The sequence below is a fragment of the Manis javanica genome, chromosome 8 (assembly GCF_040802235.1).
Source record: "Manis javanica isolate MJ-LG chromosome 8, MJ_LKY, whole genome shotgun sequence".
In the NCBI taxonomy this organism is placed as follows: Eukaryota; Metazoa; Chordata; class Mammalia; order Pholidota; family Manidae; genus Manis; species Manis javanica.
The window spans coordinates 109,937,268-109,953,008 of NC_133163.1; the positions used below are offsets into that span (position 1 = coordinate 109,937,268).

The window sequence follows — 15,741 nt, forward strand, 5'->3', positions numbered from 1 at the left end:
GCGTCGCCGCTGCGGCCCAGAAGGCCCCGGCGGGGCTCGGGCGTCCGGCCCCGGGCAGTACGTGCGCTCCGGCAGGCGCGCCCACCCCTCCCCCTGCGCGCCCTCCTCCCCGCCCCCGAAGCAGCCAGCCCACCCGGCCCCGGCGGGGCTCCCGGCTCACCTTTCATCGCTGCGATCACAAAATACATCATTTAAGCCGCGGTGCGGAGAGCGCAGGGAAGGCGGATAGTCCGACCCCGGAGCCCCCTCTGTCGCCGCCGCGCCGCCGCCGCCCGAGCCACAGCAGCAGCTGCCGCAGCTGCCCGCGCGCCGAGAGCCATCCCGAGCCATAAGAGGCTCCATGTGACCGGCTGACATCACGGCCGTCGCTCTGTTTACACCGCGCCCCTCCGCTTCCTCCCCGGGCGGGGGGCGGGAGGCGGGAGGCGGGGGGCGGGCGCGCCCCAGCGCCGCGCCCCGCCCCGCCCCTGCCGGCAGGTGAGCCGCGGCGGCTTGGCAGGCGCACCGCGGCCGGCGCTGCCCTGTGCGCCCCCGGCCCGCACCCCCAGGCTTCTCGCCTCCCGCGCACCTGTGGCCCTCCGGGTGCTTTCTGCACGCAGCTCCCCGTGGAGCGCTCGCCTGGAGGCGACCAGCCCGACGCCACTCTCCCGGTCCCTTCCCGGAGCCCCCGGGGGCGCTAAGTGCTCCCCCGTTCATTGGATGAAACGGGGTTGGTGTGAGGGGCTGAAGCCACCACCCTCATTTCCAATTTCTTGGAGCGCCTCAGCTTTATCCCGAAGGTAGAGCTCCCTCCAGGGCCTCGGAGAACGCAGCCATCGGGGCGGTTCGCGGGAGTGGAGTCAGTGCCTTACAAGCCTTTCCTGAGATACGGGGCCTGGGCAGGGGGCCCTCCGCCCACCCGGGCGTTGGTGTCTCTCATCACACCAACACCTAAGGTCTGGGTTTACACCTCTCCCTCTCCCTCTCCCCCCTCCCCCCCCCACTGATACCCGGAAGGAGAGCAACACAGTCTGACTGTGAATCACCTAAATAAACTTCAGTCACCAGCCAATCTGAGCCACTAAATTCCCAGGCTTTTCCACATTTAGCATTCTCCCCAGAGAACCCATCCACAGGTGGAAAAGGCTCCAGTTTTCACACCCTAAAAATGAGACGTTGTGGTTACTTGGATAGGAAAAAAAAAAAAGAAGAAGAAAGAAAGGCCTCTAAAGGTCAACTTTATGAGTTTTAACCTGCTACTAAGAATTTCCTCCTGAGTTTGAAGCTCAATCCTTTCTACTGACCTTATGGAAACTTAAATCATGACAATATCAGACAAATCTCTTTATGATGAATTTCAGATGCTACATACCCAGAGTCTGCATTATTTAAAAATTTGGCAAGAGTGTTTGTAGTAGTACGCAGACAAAATTCTCAAAAGGTAAGTGTGCATACTTACTACTGTTCCTTCACACAACTTCAATTTTGCTTTCTTTTCTGATGGTCTGTTGCCATTTACAATTTAAAACATTAGATGATCATTAGTTGTTGCATTCATGGTGATTAAACAAGAAGAGTCCTAGCATTTTCTCCCATTTGACTGGCTTGTCTTTGCACCTGAGTTGGGCCATAATTTAGAACACATGGACACAGCACTGTAGAAAACTAGGATGCATACACATCCCACCCGCCCACTCCCACCCAAGGCAAAATTTACACAGTCTTCTGACTTAGAAGGCCAGAAAAATTCATCATACTTTAAACCAAGCAGTAGCCTTTACAAGTTTGACTGCAGCTGAAGTCCTCCTAACAGTTTTTTTCTTTAGATTTTTTTCCAAATAAAAGCGCAAAAAATAAAAGAAAATATAAACGTGGGAAGCCAAGACCTACATGTTAACTCAGCTATCCAGCCATAGTGAAGTGGACAAGAGTTTCAAGTGAATCAGTCATACCCACTGTGATGTTTACAATTATGAAATTAAGTCACACCACATTCCATGATGCAACTGCATCTCCCAATGAGGCAACGCCCCTCAGTTACACGGACACCATCTCTCATATTGGTTCTATATTTCCCTTGTCCTAATGACTTTAACAAGTAAGGGTAGTAATGCCAAGCTATGCTGTAGGTTAAGTCCCAGGTAAAATTTTCTTTCCTTTGTGCTATTCAAGGATGGAAAGACATCGCAGACTGCATCCTCTTAGGTATGTTCTTCCATATTCACTGCAAATAAATCCAGATACACAACTCTGAAAATTCAAAATGTTACTTTGCCACAGTATCCTGCTTTAGAAAACAGTGCTTTGAGAATGACCAAATCCATTAGCTCTAGCCTGCCTGTCAGATATCTGACTCCAAAGTAAATAGTCTTACATTACTAGTAATCGGTATTTATTTCCAGACCATTTCAGATGAAATCAGTAATTGGGAACGACATCTAATGTGACATGTGCTCCTGCAATTACAAGTAGTGGAATCATTCATCCTATAGATATATCCCCAATAAAAATATAATCTCATAATAGTTACTTGAACTATTTACACATTTATTCAACAAAGACATTTCCAGGATAACGTAATATTGACCTTGCCCTTTAGAACTGTATTTCATTGTCATCCTACAACTAATGAGCATCAGTATTTCAGATACTAAACTTTAACCTTCCTGTGTAGCTAGATGCTATTTGTAATACATGCCTCTATTAAATGTCTCTGGTTTTAAACTGGGATATATTATTGTCCTTTATAGTAACACAAAGCTCTCATGAGACTTTGAAAGTAAAAATGAGAGGTTTTTAAAAAAAATCTCTTGAAATATATATTTCCCATGGAATTATAAATCTGCAACCAAATCAGTCAGTAATGAAACGATCCATATCTGCCATTAATACTACCAAATTGGGGCCATAAATGATGCACATTTCAGTGCAACCTTTTATCAACTACATATTCAAATGGAGGAATAATTCTTTCAATTATATAGAGCAAATGCTTAATGTACCTACTATGGGGGAAAACAGTGTTAAGCAATATACTCTCTCTAGCTTTAAAATTTTTACCAAATGTTCTGAATAAAGAAAAAGAATATTGCCTACCTACAGATAATTAAGCAGGATGAAACTTCTTTACCGTGAATGGGATTATGTGACACGTTGCTTCTTGATTCAAATGTCCCTGTTGGCTAATCTCAGAAAAGGAAGGCACACTGTATACTTACAAACACCTGTACTGCTGCTCAGAGCCCTCTAGACATGGTCCCAGCCACAACAGTGTCCCCATGTACTGGGTTTCACATTTGATCTGTCACTAAGCAAGAAAGTGGAAACACTTCTGATGCTAGGTTGTTCTGAAATGCCTGTGAGAAAAGCTTGCTGTATTTCTGCAGGGTCTAGACTGGAATATAATCAGTAAATTGGTACCAATCTTCTCACTTTCAGAGATTAAATAAAGAAATGATACTTGACTTTAGGAGAGTATGTTTGGTTTTGCACCAAATGGTGTTTACTTTTGTGGTATACACACCAAAGTGCTGTCGGAGAGAATGGCAAACCAATGGGATGACAAATTTATCCTGAGTAGGCAAGCAGCTTGTAGTACAAAGATGATTTCAAAGTTTGCTGATGCACGTGAGAGGGAGCATTTAGATTCTGTGGTTCTCTCTTATCCAGGCCCTGATTCTCTCTCCAGTGTGTGACAACTTGCTAATTCAATTAATTTTTTTTCTAGCTGAACAAGAAAGGGATCAGTGAAAGGTTAATGTGGTCCTAGGCAGCTTGATCCAACGGACTCCTTAGCTACCACTACACTGTGATCTGTAGGAGTTGGGGTATTCAGGACGACAGAGAGCCAGGCGACCAGTTCTCTCACAGACCAAACAGGATCACACCCAGAAAGTTCTAAGCAGGACTACTTGGAAAGCTACTTGAAGGAAGGTCTGACATCTTAATATTTTTCTTCCCTCTCCATGAGAGAAGGCACAAACTTACCTACAATAGATCATAGCCTTGCTTAATTAAACACAGCTAGTGTTTCATATAGGAACATGTATATATGGAATAATACTGGTGAGACCTGGAAACCAAAGGTGACAGAGGGCTCTTATTGATTAGGGGGAGATCATGAACAGAATAATATAGCTTGTCTGTCTTATTCATGATTTTAGAATAGATGTAGATTTAAATGTACATGTATATATATATATATATATATATATATATATACATAGTCCATGAAATACGGTGAAATAAACTGTATTTTTGGTGGTGAGAGACATCTTCAGTTTTACACACACACTCATACACACACACATTTCTCACTATCAACCACACCTCCTGAACATCTGTTGTGTGTCTGGCACTGTGCTTGGGAGAATCAAACAAGAACAAGTCAGTAGCCCTGGTCTTGAAGCTCACTAATCAGCTGACCTTGGCTCTGAAACTCTACAGACAAATCAGTTCTCTGAGTCAGGATGAATATTCCTAAAGGAAAGCAATGTCCAGTTGCCTGTTGAAAAGATATTGACACAGCACCCTGCCCCCGACAGTTGATAGATGGCTGCAGATCATTAGTGTTGCTATTAGTGTGATGGGACATTGAAGGTGAAAGATTTGGCTGGATTGAGAAAATGGTGAAGGGACTCTGGGATTTCTGGAACCACACATCTCATACGTCTATTAGGAAATCTAACAACTGGCAGATGTATTGTAACCATCAGAATGAGGAAAGGGTAAAGGTCACAGGCACACAGACCTGAGCAGCCTCCACAGAAAAAGGCAGGTAGCAGGTGCCTCACTATACACATACCTGCCGAGGCAGCAAGGAAGGATGAGATGCACACCAGAGGCCAGAGGGACCTCCATTCCCTCTGTTCCCAAGGGGTGTCCTCACCCCACTCCTATAGCTGGCAGGAGAATAGGCCATTCCAGAAATGATGAGTTTTTTTTTTAGCTACAGGAATATGAGTATGAAAAATTGAAGAACCTGGGTCCCTGGGTCCAAGTTTCACAATCACCATTAGCTCTCTCTGTCACCTTGGGCGATACATTTCACCTCCCAGGAAATCAGGCCCCTTCCCAGTATGTAGGAATGGGAACAGGACTCAAAGGGTTCCTGCAGCTCACACATCCTGCAATTTCTTTCAGAATTGTGTCCCATCCACTTCTCAGGAACCTTTTCACCCCTTTCTCTTTGCTGCACCACGTCCACTTACTTCTCCCAGGAGCCTTCTTTGTTCCACTGAACTCCTTAATATGAGCTCTGGCATTAGACAAATCTGGGCTCAAAAACAATCTCCAACCCACTTACTAGCTGAGTGATTGTGAGCAAACCTTTGTTTCCTCATATGTGAAATAAGGGTAGTTCCACCTTGTAGAGCCACTGGGAGGATTAAACAATTTAAGACAGGACAAAGTGATTACCTCTTAGCAGGGCTTACAAGTGGAAATGCTATCACCACCCACATCAGCCCCCTACATTGTTATACACACAGAGCCTGTGCCAGCATGAATTATTGACCTTAATAAAGATGTGTTGACATGGCTATCAGCATGCACTTCTGCTAAGCTTTTTACAATTTTTAAACAGTGCATGTGTACATAAAGAAAGGATTTAAGTACCTGCTAAGTACTGGGAAAACAAAGATAAATAAAAATTAAATTACTCCTTGTGGTCTTGCTGGGCTTCTTTCTTTTTGGTCTTCTTTCCAGTAAGAGTGCAAACTCCCATCCAATGGGCAATGACAAACATCTGTGCATTACAATTTAAAGAAGTGTGCTAAGACATGGAGAAGGAAGGGAAAAGATTAAGATGTCAGACCTTCCCTCAAGGAGCTTGCAAATCTAGTAGGAGAATGAACACAATGCTTATAATGTAAGGAGAATATGTGACAAACATGCTGAAGTATTACAGAAAGAAGGTGCTATGTAAGCCAAGAGTCAGAGAGGTTACTTTGTGCAGGGTTAACCTTAAACTTTATGAGAAAAAGGACTTTATGGAGAAAGTCTGGACCTTGAAAGACAACCTGAATCTTTGTAAACTATACACATTCAGATAATGAATTTTGAAAAAAATAATTGAGGCTAGAGGAAGGGAACTGTGCTTTAGAAAATAATCTCTTTGCAGCTTGCCTATTTCATAGTGTTATTTTAAGGATTAATAGTTGGTTTGATAGTCATAAAGTTAAATTACACTTAATAAAACACATAGAGCAAAGGAGTTCCACATCACAGCACACCGAGGAAGAATAACACTGGAAGTGGATGTTATTTCATCAGAGTGAAAAGCTAAGCGGAGCATTTTCAGATGAACAAGATAAATGGAATGTTATTTGATTTTGTATCTCATCCATTTCAGTTCTGAAAATGATCTGAGACAGTTCTATTAATACAGATGGTTCATCTATAGGCCATATTTTACTTTTTAAGTGCTATCTTAAAAATACGTTTTCAAATAATGGAGAAAAGATAAGCAGTTATAGATGGGTTTCTGTATTTTTGTCATTCCTGGTCCAGGGGTGCAGAGTAATGTGGAGTTCATTGGGAAATCTGAGTCTGGCAGCTAGGGGCATTCCAGGAGCAAAAGCTGGCATGATTTTGCTTTTGCCAAGGTTATATGTTTCTGTTCAGTCAAGCAAAGCAATCAATTATTCTGCATTATGAAATACTCATTTGATAACTATTGACATTTCGGACAGTTGCACCACATGTTGATAGAGGTTTTGATGCTCACACTTGAAGCTCCAGCTTGCAGGGCAGGATTTGTTGGGCTGACAGTGTATGATCAGAAGTCTCTTCCCTGCTCTTACAAGTACACCTATTGTATATGTCCATTCCCACCCTGGGGAAGGAGGCTCTGAGTACTGAAACAAGAAGAGAATTAGGTATGTTTATCTGTTTTCATAGAAAAATATTAGATTCTTCTAAATATGTTAGATTTACATTTAAGAAAACCATCAATATTCTTCTCTTAAGTGCCTATCATTTTGTAAGATGAATCAGGAATCAAAATTTACTTCAGGAATCAAAAATTATTACTCTATTTTATTACTACTACTATTTTATGACAAACATTTCTATGATATTTTAGGCATAAGTGCAACTATGCCTACATTTTGTGAGGTGCAGTTAGATTAAATTGGGCATTCCATTCGGAGACTTCAAAGTCCACATTAGGTTCTGAGTATCCATTTAAACCTTGTGTTCCCAGAGGTAGTTTTTTGAAATCAAAACGGCTTTCCCATAATGACACCACACTGCTGCTGCTGATTCATCTGCCTTGCCTGTTGGTTCACAATTCCCTGGACTTGCTCCGTGGCCGGTACTGATTTAATGCTCTTTGTAACATTTAATTCATCAAGAACTCTCTTTGTACAGATGAGAAAACTGGGACAAAGAGAAATTAAGTAACTTGTTCGAGAACACCAGGCCAGTAAGTGGTGGAACCCTTAGAGCACCCTATGTAAAATGATTCTAGAGTGTGCTGTCTTAACCATCATGTATGACTCTCAAACATTTTTATTAATTTTTCCTCAAATGGTGCACTACTTGGTATTTTGAAAATGGCAAGCTGATTGCTTCAGGAATCAAAAATACTACTCTAATACCTTTTAGAGGTGTGCAAGAAATTCTTTTATCACTAGCTCCTGTAATTGAGCAGACTAGGATGTGTCATTATGAATGATTTCACAATTTAGTAAATTATTTAATTACTTACTAATGAAGAAACATACTGTACATGGTGGTAATTATCCTGTTTGAAAACAATGTGTTGCCATTTGTACACTTAAGAAATAATTTCTACACATTAAATGAACTCTTGAGGGGAATTCTTTCTTATTTTGGAATAATTAAACAAATGAATGTTTGTAAAGTGATATTAGTACTGCAAAGAAAGTAAAAACTATACAAGTCAATGGTGCATTTCTAAAAGACTTCAAAGTAACAAATTTGTTAAAAATGTAAAAAGTAATAATTTCATAAGTCTTACTATCCTACAGGATAGAGATATTTACTGTTTTTACTTATCCCAATTGTGTCACTGCTGCTCTTTCATAGTTTTTGCAACATGTCATATAATATAGCATTTACTTCACATATTTAATTCCCCAACAAATGGCTTTGATAGTATAGTAATCTTAGGCACAGTCACTTATTTTCCATGCACTTAAAAAAAATCATTGTCTACATTTATTAAGTGATTACAGTCATGCATATACCTCTTAAGGAAAATATAGATTCAGTAATTTTTAAAATGTCATAATACATGTGAGAAAGTGACTTATTTGTGTAAGTGATGGCACACATCATTGAGAAATTATTGATGTGCATTATTGAATTTGTTGTAAAGGCTTAAATACAGTAGTAGTCTCAAAAAACTCAACTCACCCATTAATCCAAAAGCTAGGTACATATTTTATGGTGAAAGTGACTTTCATAAACTAAAATGTAATGGTGATTGGACTTATAACATCTTAGCTCCTTAAAATATAACAGAAGAAATGTGGCAAAGTCATTGTAGACAAGGAAGAATAAAAAAGAGAAATATCTGAATCCAAAGACACTCCCAGAATTCCTGTGGTAGGTCTTCCTGCTTCCAAGCATGTGAGCAGCTAAACCATCCATGGTTGAAAGTTGCCTATCATTAAATAAGCAGGGTAAGTGATATTGTCATATATTTTTTTGTTGTCCTTTTCCCTCTGTTATCCCAAGATCAAAATGCCATTTAACTGGGTAATTCGAATCAAACAAGTTTCATCCCCTTATGAATAACACATGTATTAGAATTATAGTACAGTTTGCAGATGTCACATGTCAGAAAACCAGTAAGAAACTATTTTCTATAAACCAGTATGAACTATGTTAAATTTCAGCATTACAAAATGAGAAAAGAAAACATGGTTTATATGTTCACATTAGATAGCACGCATTGCCCAATTCACAGGGTAACATAGATTACTACAGTGATTATTTTATACTAACAGCATTTTATCAACTAGAACTATATGAAGACACATGTTATACTATTTTAATGGTATTTTCTGATGTCACTGAGGCAAACAGAAGAATTATATTTTAATTTGTCTTTCAAATCTCCCTTTTTTTTCATTTCTTGTTAAAGTCTAGTTTAGTAAACGTTATTCTGTTTGTTAACAGTTTTTTAGTGTACAGTTTGTGCACACTCTTTTTGGTGTACAGTTGTTAGAGTTTTGACAAATGTATTTAATTGTATTACCACCAGTTCGATTGATAAATGGAAAAGTTCCATTTTCTTCTCCTCCCAAATTCCTCTGTGCCCCTCGCAGTCAACTTATTGCCCTTCCCCAAATCCTGGCAACCATGGATCTGTTTTCTATCTCTAGTTTTGCTTTTAAAGAGTATCATTTAAGTGGAATGGTGTATTATGTAGTCTTTTGACTCTGGTTTCTTCTGCTTAGCATAATGCATTTCAGATGCATACACTTTTGAGCACATCATTTATTTGTTACTTTCTATGATTGGGTAATATTACATTCCACAGTTTATTCATTCCATAGATGAAGGACATTTAGGTCGTTTCCTCTTTTACCAGTCACAATTAAAGCTGCTGTGGACATTCATGTACAGGTTTTTGTGTGAACATAAGTTTTTATTTTACTTGGGTAAATACCTAGGAATGGGACTGCTGGAGTATATGAGATATAGAAGTTTAACTATAAAAAAATGCCCAGTGGTTTCCCAGAGTAGCTGTGCCATTTTGCATTCCTACTAGAGATATATGAGAGTTCCAGTTGCTCTATATCCTCACCAGCACTTAATGTTGTCAAATATTTATCTATCTATTTTCTTGTTGTTCTAGATGGTTATGTTCTATAAACTCACTGAAATCATTGAATTAGTGAATACTGAATCATTAACCCTAGGGAAATACAGGGGCTAAGCTCCCATGAGCTTCTGCTGTCAATCATCAACACATAATGTTATTTTTTTTTAAACACACCTTACTTGATATATACTTTTGATTATTAAAATTGAACCCACACCCAGTAGCACTAAATGAAACTTATTAAACATGTTTTTTTCTCTGTAAGGCACATTGCAGCTTTCTTCCACTTAAGAACACTAGTTGCACTTCTACACTATGCCTGAGGGCCATTTTACACAGCAAGATCATCAACAAAAAGCATGAACATTAGAAAAATACAGCACTAAATAGACTGTGAAAGGGACACTTGCTTACAATATGAGAACTGAAACAATGGGCAGAGCATTGTCTCATCAGACCTCAGCTGGGAATGTGTGTCACTACACTACGTTTGCCCAGGTCCGAAAGTGGCAGCCAATATTGATTTCGGGACTATAAATACATTTTAGTGAGTAAGCAAATTTGCAAATACAGAATCTGCCAATAATGAGAATCAACTCTGTCTGTCTATCCATCTCTATCCAATCTATTTTTACCCTCCTACAGACTCAGTTTAAATGTCACTGCTTTCAGGTCTTTGTCAAACTACTACCCTACATTTCATGAGCTTTGCGCTCTCACTGGCATCTTGTTCTTCCCTTTCTATAAACCTGATTCTTCAGACTTTTTAAAATCATTTGTTCTCCTCTCTTCTTCATTGGACTCTATAGACTCTAAGAGGTAGGGAACACATCTGCCTTATTCACCTTTGTATCTCTTGTAACAGTAAGGCTTATTTAGCACAGTACCTGGCACAGACTAGATGTTGGATGAAAAATTAAGTAAATGAATATTTCTTTGAAAGCAGCATGTATGGTGGGAAGAGCACAGGAATTAAGAGTTGGAAAATCTGGTTTCTCATCCCAGTTCTAGTACCAGTCACACACACAGCTGGTGACATTTTACTTCTATTTCTTGAGCCTCATTTTCCTCACCTGGAAAACTGGAAAAATAGTACCAATTGTTTAGAATTTTTTAAAGACCTTAAAATAAACATGAAAGCCATTAGTATCTGGCATTCTGTTGATATACAGGAGTCACTGGGTTGGAACTGTTAATGAACCACAACTAGACGTTAATAACTATATGAACAATATAAAATATACTGATGAACAGTTATTTATTTATCCACCCAGATAGTGCCAACTCTTCATGTGTTTGGTGTTATGTATTCAAGGTACACAAATACTTAAGAGGAATTTTCACTTTACAAGTAGATGTCTTGTTACTCTGTCAATCTAGTCACATTCTTTAGGATCAAAGGTTATGTACATTATATATACTATGAATATGTCTTCATAAGAACTGTTGATTTATCTATACTTCAAAAATATTTTCTGAATGTTTGAAATTGATTCTTTAATAACAGAGTTTATATTCTCTGGAAACAAGAATTTTTTTTTCTCTTTCAAACACTCCTGAAAAAAACCAAAAAATTAAATTTAATTAATAGACATTCAGATTCTTGTTGAAATGTTTTCTTAAAAAGATCTATATGCCCCTTAAGATTTCAGGGCAATAAAACTCAGTAATTTCTATAAAATTATCACAATCCTCCTGTGTGTGACTGAGACTAACAAAATAATATAAATATTAAAATACAGTGGAAAAGAAGCTGCATAAATACAATGGTTACATCACTTGAAATTTATACATATGATTGCCTTACAAAATTATGATGATCAGATATGATTAAGTGACACTACTTAAGAATTATTGGTCTTCAGTAGATGCAAAACATGATGATTCACTAGCAAAGCAAGCTAATGGAAGGGAGGGAGAGATGCTAAGTTTGTGTATTTGATTACAAAGCAGAACAGATAGGTAAAAACCTCGGAATCAATAATCATTATTTTATGTGAAACATCATTGTTTCCTAACTTATATTTGTACTAATTTTCCTTGAGACAACATTTTTTAATCACGTGAGTTCTTATAAGGAACCTAACAACAGGTCTAAACTGAACCTAGGGTTCAAACATGATTTGCCAAGTATTTTACATGGAGGCACATCATCTCCGATTATTTCCAGGCTATTGTAGATAATCTTGGACAGGGCGACTCAATAACTTGTCAGGGAGCAGGAAAACATTATGACACTGCTTCTCCAGATTTCCTCCCAGAACATGAAATATCTGGGATTGTTCTAATAGAATCAAGGTTAGTTGAAGAACAAGTTAAGCTTCACTTTAAAGCTTTCGGTTTTAACTGGGGGAATGCTTCTAAAACACGGCAGCTGTTCTGACTCACAGCAGCCTTCCAATTCTAGCCAAAATGTCTGCTTCCTGAGATTGTGTCTGATAAGCCTGTACATTCCTGGTAGGGGCCACCATGCATGCAATAAATGCTATTGTTGGAATGAATGAATGAATGAAAGGGTTTCTAATCAAGAGCTACAAATTCCTCCATCAACAAAATAATCCCATAGGAAAACTGAAGGTACTTGGAATTCACATCTACGAAGAGTTCTATTTTCAGCTCCTTTATGCATGTTTTAAAATCATTTTTGTCCCTCGATTTTTTTAAAGCAAGGTGTGAAAAGCTCAGAAGCATTTTCCAGAACATGAAAAACCAGTACAAATCTTAGAAAGTTCCACTGGTATGTAGCTTGTGCATGACAATTATTTTAAAATCTCAGTCAATCATCAGAAATTGTCTGGAAACAGACTGCGGGTGAGGCACTCACTGTGTAAGATATTTGAAAAAGGAAGTTAAAAAAAAGTCCTACCTTTCCCTGTGTGGTATATTTGAAACCAACATAAGATTGTGTATTACCAATACTTCAATAAAAAAAAAGAAAAAGGTAAAAAAAAAAAGTCCTACCCTTGCTTAGTCACCCAAAATTGTCATTAAGACTAGTAGAAGGTGTGTAGATTCCTGTATATCCACAGGTGAGGCACATGGTTATCTAAGGAACTCTAAATTAGAATCGCTATTAAAGGAGTATAAATAATTGCTGCAAGACTTGTCATAATTAGAGAACTCGCATTTGAAAGGCTTATGAAATGGAACATGGAAGAAAAAGAAGGAAAGAAAGGAAGAGAGAAAGAGAAACAAAGAAAGGAAAAAGAAAGAAGGACAGAAAACAGGAAGGAAGATAGAAAAGAGGAAAGAAAGGAAGAAAAAGAAAGAGAGAAAGAAAAAAAAGAAAACCCACAAAGATACCACTAAAATTCCAAGAACTTCATATCTGTGCTTAGGGGAAAAAAAAAATCCCTCTGGCATTCTCTCAGAGACTATTTACTCTGATGCAAGATACAATTCTGACAAACTTGATATCTGATTTCCCAGTATACAGAATATATAAAAAAGCAGAGAAGAAAGAAGTAGAGAATTCTGCTCCTGGGAGCCAAGAGAAATGATATTGTAGGAAGAGATAAACAAGATGATTAAAAAGGCAGACATAAGAACTCAAAACGTATGGCAGCATGGAGCGATTTCGCATAGGGGCCAACAATGCCACACCCATGAGACTCTGAGGCCATCCTGCATTACGGCATACTGTATACACCATAATAATTACTGTTTATAATGACTTTGAAATATTAAGGATGGATTAGCCCATGAACTCTAAGAAGACAGGGACTTATGTAATGTATTTTGAAAGGCCTCCCAAACCCCAAATAAAACTGAAGTCATTTAGGTAACTTATAGAGATCTACTCCAGAAAATCACTCATTTTCTAGTAATACCTGTGAATGCCACATTGGTATACATAGCTAAAATAATAATCCTAATTACTTTAAAGACCTTAACAATCAGGGTCTTAGTTATTTCAGTTTCAGTAAGCAATACTCTGAAGCCTATTGGGAAAATAAAGAGCTTTCCATAGTAGTGATAAGTGTTTTTTTTCTATTTTATACGATATACTGCCTATATTCAGGTGTTTCATTCAATCCTATTAGCCAAGTTTCAATAAAATAAAAACTCCTCAAACACCCTTCTCTCTTTTGGAAGCTACCATGTTTTTGTAAATGTTTCCTTGAATTACAAGTGTTCAGGGCTGAGGTTTCAATATATATCATTATATTAAGATGTTTGCCATTTATATAATAGCCATTGCTGTTTACATAATGATGTTTAATGTGCCAGAATTCTGGAGGAGGAAAGTTAGCAGTTAAAGTTAAGTTCAATGGGGAAAAAAAGGAAAAACAAAACCATAGGCACAACTCGGCCCTGTTTTCAGTCAGTGCAGAGGAAGTGATGGGTTTTTAAAAGTACGTTTTACACATGCACACACATGATACCAACACCTTCTTCATGGCTGCAGCAATTCTTTTTCAAAACCGCTAGCCTGTTTCCAGGGCAGCTACAAAACATCTGTGAACACTAATTTGTTGGAGTCAAGGAAACTGTAGACTCTACACCTGCCAGGCTGTATCCACATCATGCAAATGCCACAATGCAGGAGCCGAAGGGCCTGAGATGAATTCTCTGCCCTGCAGGCTAGACCGAGGAAGGGGAAGTCACTGCCGTGAATGTCCTGAGCCATAGTTTCTGGTTATTGTTGCTTTCACTCCACATATTGTCCAGGCTCCAGAATAATGCTTTTTGTATTAAAAATTTTTTTGTAATTAAAATTGTGTTAAAACACCTCTAAACTGTCATGAAGTTGATTATCCTCCTCCTCATCATTATTAGTTGTTGTTAATGAGAATGTAGTTCATTCCACGTGTATAAACTCCCAGGAAGCCAGCAGGCTGACAGCAGTCATCACCCCCATCACAGATGGGGTAAATGAAGTTCGGGGATGCTTTCCGGCCTTGCCTGGGTTACACTGCTCAAGGCAGAGCTGGGACTTGAGTTGGGGTTTCCAACTCTCAGTCTAGTGATTGATAAATGTTGCTGCATGCTAGATACTGAAAATTGATTTCCTGTTCTTTAGGAATTCATATTCAGAGGAACTCAGATTGGCAAGTATAAGGAATGTTTTCCACAAGGATTTTGGAAAGTGGAACGTGGGGCTGTCTTGTATTTTTTTCAGAAGATTTTTGTCACTAGTAATGTTTTCTTTTTGGCTCATACATTTTTATATTACCTATTCATTCCTACCACAAGAGGTAATTTACATGACTCTTCAACAATATGCCACCAATAAATCACCAGTTAACTGTTAACTAGACCTCATGACAATCTACAGAAAACTGGCTCATAGGATGCAGAGCATAAGCCAGGCCTGGTGATATGCAGGGTGTTTCAAAGTTCCTAGTCCTTTCAAGCATGATGGAGACATGCGGAGTGTTTGTGAGGGTCCCCGGTGCCCTTTATGACATTGGCCTCAGAAATTAAGAATGTATTTTGAATTTATGTGTCTTTTATTGGCTTTTTCATTAATTTATTTAAGCTTTTCTTGTACCTTTTAAGTTTTTTCTCCATTCCGATGGGAGTGGGAGATCCAGGTAGGCTCTATCACTTGTGTTTTCCAATGGCATAAGGGAGTTGTCCCTATGATTAATCCTAAAACTGACCTCTTCCACATTTAAAGGATGCTTGCTTGGCATTTCTACCCCATATAATTTTTCTCTTGCTACCTTTTGCTTTGTATGAAATACTGCATTAGCCTAGAAGAGAACCCTAATAGGTTATATTACATTTTAAAGATTATATTATTTGGTACCAGGGCTTTTGAAATAAAACACAAAACATTTAATTGGGCAAAATGACATGCAATATTTATGGCAAGGCTTTTTAGATGGAACAAAAACGTGGCAGCTGTGTGGGTGAACGACATAAAAAGTCATGGGTGGAAATACCTATAGATCCTGGAATAACATCCTTAAGTTCTCATTCCTATTCAGCGTTTTGACCATTTGATCATGTTCTAG

General features: G+C 38.8%; 1 protein-coding gene and 1 long non-coding RNA gene across 8 annotated transcripts in view; one reads left to right on the forward strand and one right to left on the reverse strand.

Annotated features, from left to right (window-relative positions):
* The window catches only part of RORA (RAR related orphan receptor A), a 674,793-nt gene that overhangs the window by 86,021 nt on the left and 573,031 nt on the right, over positions 1-15,741 (reverse strand). The window contains exon 1 of one of the 2 annotated variants that reach the window (XM_037004229.2): positions 161-345. The exons of the other annotated variant lie outside the window; for it this stretch is intronic. Coding sequence (XP_036860124.1) covers positions 161-191 — 31 coding nt within the window. The 5' untranslated portion in view covers positions 192-345. Of the gene's footprint in view, positions 1-160; positions 346-15,741 lie in introns of those variants that run through there. 2 annotated transcript variants of the gene reach the window in all.
* The window catches only part of LOC108396762 (uncharacterized), a 72,568-nt gene continuing 61,105 nt past the window's right edge, over positions 4,279-15,741 (forward strand). For all 6 annotated transcript variants that reach the window (XR_012120721.1, XR_012120722.1, XR_001853018.3 and 3 more), the window contains exon 1: positions 4,279-6,857. This is a non-coding gene — a long non-coding RNA (uncharacterized lncRNA). The remainder of the gene's footprint in view (positions 6,858-15,741) is intronic.